The sequence below is a fragment of the Arachis ipaensis genome, chromosome B10 (genome assembly GCF_000816755.2).
Source record: "Arachis ipaensis cultivar K30076 chromosome B10, Araip1.1, whole genome shotgun sequence".
NCBI lineage: Eukaryota > Viridiplantae > Streptophyta > Magnoliopsida > Fabales > Fabaceae > Arachis > Arachis ipaensis.
The window spans coordinates 134,840,051-134,842,428 of record NC_029794.2 but is presented as its reverse complement, the minus strand read 5'-3'; the positions used below and the strand labels follow the sequence as shown (position 1 = coordinate 134,842,428).

Here is a 2,378-nt window from a genome sequence, read left to right as displayed (position 1 = left end):
TAAGATTGTTGTTATTATTATTATTATTATTATTATCATCGTGAATGCATTTTAAATATTTATTGGTTCTTTTTGTATTTTAGGTATTTAACTATTTATTACTTTATACATGTAATAATATATTTTTTGTGTAATTAATTTTTGGCTCACAAAAAAAAAAAGAATAATGGGGTTAAAGAATTGTTCTGTTAGAGAAGATTGAGAGAGAACAAAAGTGGTTACTGGAATTGTTGTGTTAGAGAGGATTGAGAACACTTAATTTTCTTCATACTTAGCACTCTAAAGAGTTTACTCTATATGGATAGAAAAAAAACCAAAAAGCATAGCTTTATGGAAACGTTGTTGGGCTTTGAATTGCTGGTTCATTTTGTTTGAAATGCTTTAACTAAGAAATTTTCCATAAATGGGCAGCAATCTTATCGAAAACAGCTTCGGCAAGAGACGATGTTTCTTGGAGTCAGCCTCCTTGACCGTTTCTTAAGCAAAGGATATTTTAAAGTCAAGAGAAACCTTCAGATTGTTGGGATCGCTTGCCTCACGTTAGCCACGAGGATCGAAGAAAACCAGCAATATAGCAGGTTCATCATTGAGTCCTTTTCTATTTCTTTCTGGGGAAACGAATCGTGTTAATTTGTTTCTGTGACTGTTTCTGAGCTGCCCGCAGGTGAAGTGATTGAACCAGGATTTAATCCAGTATAATATTTTTCATCACATTTTCTTTTTTAAATTACATGAGCAAAACTACATAAATTTTCTGTATGCATTAATACTATCACTAATCATGAACTGTGTCATAATTTTGAATAATTTAGTCATGATAGTACTATTATCGAAGAATATACGGGAATTGTCCTAGATCAAATATTCGATTGCATACTTTGTTCTATACCAAGCTAATAATTATTTGTAATATATGACTACATGATATGAGTATAGTATTCCACACAAAAAATTTAATGGAAAATAAACTGGATTAATTAGTTGGCTCAAATTGGAACGGATATAGATAACAGACACTAGCTCAGTAGCTTGGCTCTGCTACATCAGCAGGGTTTGTCGTGATTGATGTGTCTCCTCTTCAAGCAGATTGCAACCCATTAGTTTCTCCTGCTCAAATTACTTTTTTTTATTCTTTTCTTTTTGGCTAGCCTGTCCTTGAGTTCATTTAACTGCGAAGTCTTTTGTTCCGTTTCTAGTCTATAATGATAACTTCAACTGTGTGTGGACATTACAGAGTGGAGCAAAAGAATTTTTATATTGGAAGTAATGTGTACAGTAGATGCGAGGTGGTTGCTATGGAATGGGTGGTGCAGGAAGTGCTTAAGTTCCAGTGTTTCATTCCGACCATCTACAACTTCTTGTGGTAAAACATATAACTTTTTCTTTATATTATCACAGCAGGTGTATTATATAATATTTTGTATAAAAGTTAAAATAATATGGAGATTATTAGTTTCAGGGTTTGAACAAAGCCAAAAATGAAGAAAATTTCCGTGAAACATTATGCATATGTAATTATAACTCCAATTCTTTTCTGTTTCCTTTTAGTGTATTATTCACCAATAAAGCTGCAAATATTGGTCCTAAGAACTTACACCGTCTTAAAAATTGTAACTCCCAGCAACTTCAGAAGGAAATAGAGACTAGAGTTCCACTTGGTCCTTTATCATACTTATTTTACCCAAGGTTGTTAAATTCTACAGGTTCTACTTAAAAGCTGCTAAAGTTAATGCAGCTGTGGAGAGGAGGGTCAAGTCGCTGGCAGTTCTGGTACTATCAGCTGAGGAGCAGCTATGCTACTGGCCCTCAACAGTTGCTGCAGCAATTGTAATCCTGGCTTGTCTCGAAGTGGATCAAAATGCCTTCCACAGAGTCATAGGGGTAATCACTATTGCTACAGAACTCTAGGCTTTTCTTTATTTGAATCTTTAATGCGTCAATATAGTCGCCGAATGAATTTTAAGTTTTTAACGTTATATCATATATGCCACACGGCATGTTTAATTTTATACATATATGCTAAGGGCAGATACGCTATCATGAATTCCTGTTTTATTTGGTCATTTTTCTTTTAGCGGTTTACAGCATAGTTTTTACAATCTATATAAATTTGTAATTTGGTTTTTATACTTTTTTTGTCATTATATTTTCGTTTCAATTTGATTAGGTTTTGCTGGTTGAATTCGGAATCATATATATTTTGCTTTTCATAATTTTAGTTCAGGGTGTATGTTGAGTCGAAATTCTGGAAAGAAAGAGAAGGACTAGGAGTGTATCTGAATTTATTTCCCTATCTCCTTTGACTTCTAAATCGTTAACTCACAAAATTTATTTATTTATTTATTTATTGATTATTATTATTATTATTATTATTATTA

General features: G+C 32.5%; 1 protein-coding gene across 1 annotated transcript in view; it reads left to right on the top strand.

Moving 5' to 3' along the window:
• Positions 1 to 2,378, top strand: part of LOC107621219 (cyclin-SDS) — a 6,483-nt gene that overhangs the window by 2,987 nt on the left and 1,118 nt on the right. Inside the window, exons 4-6 of the mRNA XM_021114743.1 lie at positions 382 to 578; positions 1,235 to 1,363; positions 1,704 to 1,881. Of these exons, the coding sequence (XP_020970402.1) occupies positions 382 to 578; positions 1,235 to 1,363; positions 1,704 to 1,881 (504 nt within the window). The remainder of the gene's footprint in view (positions 1 to 381; positions 579 to 1,234; positions 1,364 to 1,703; positions 1,882 to 2,378) is intronic.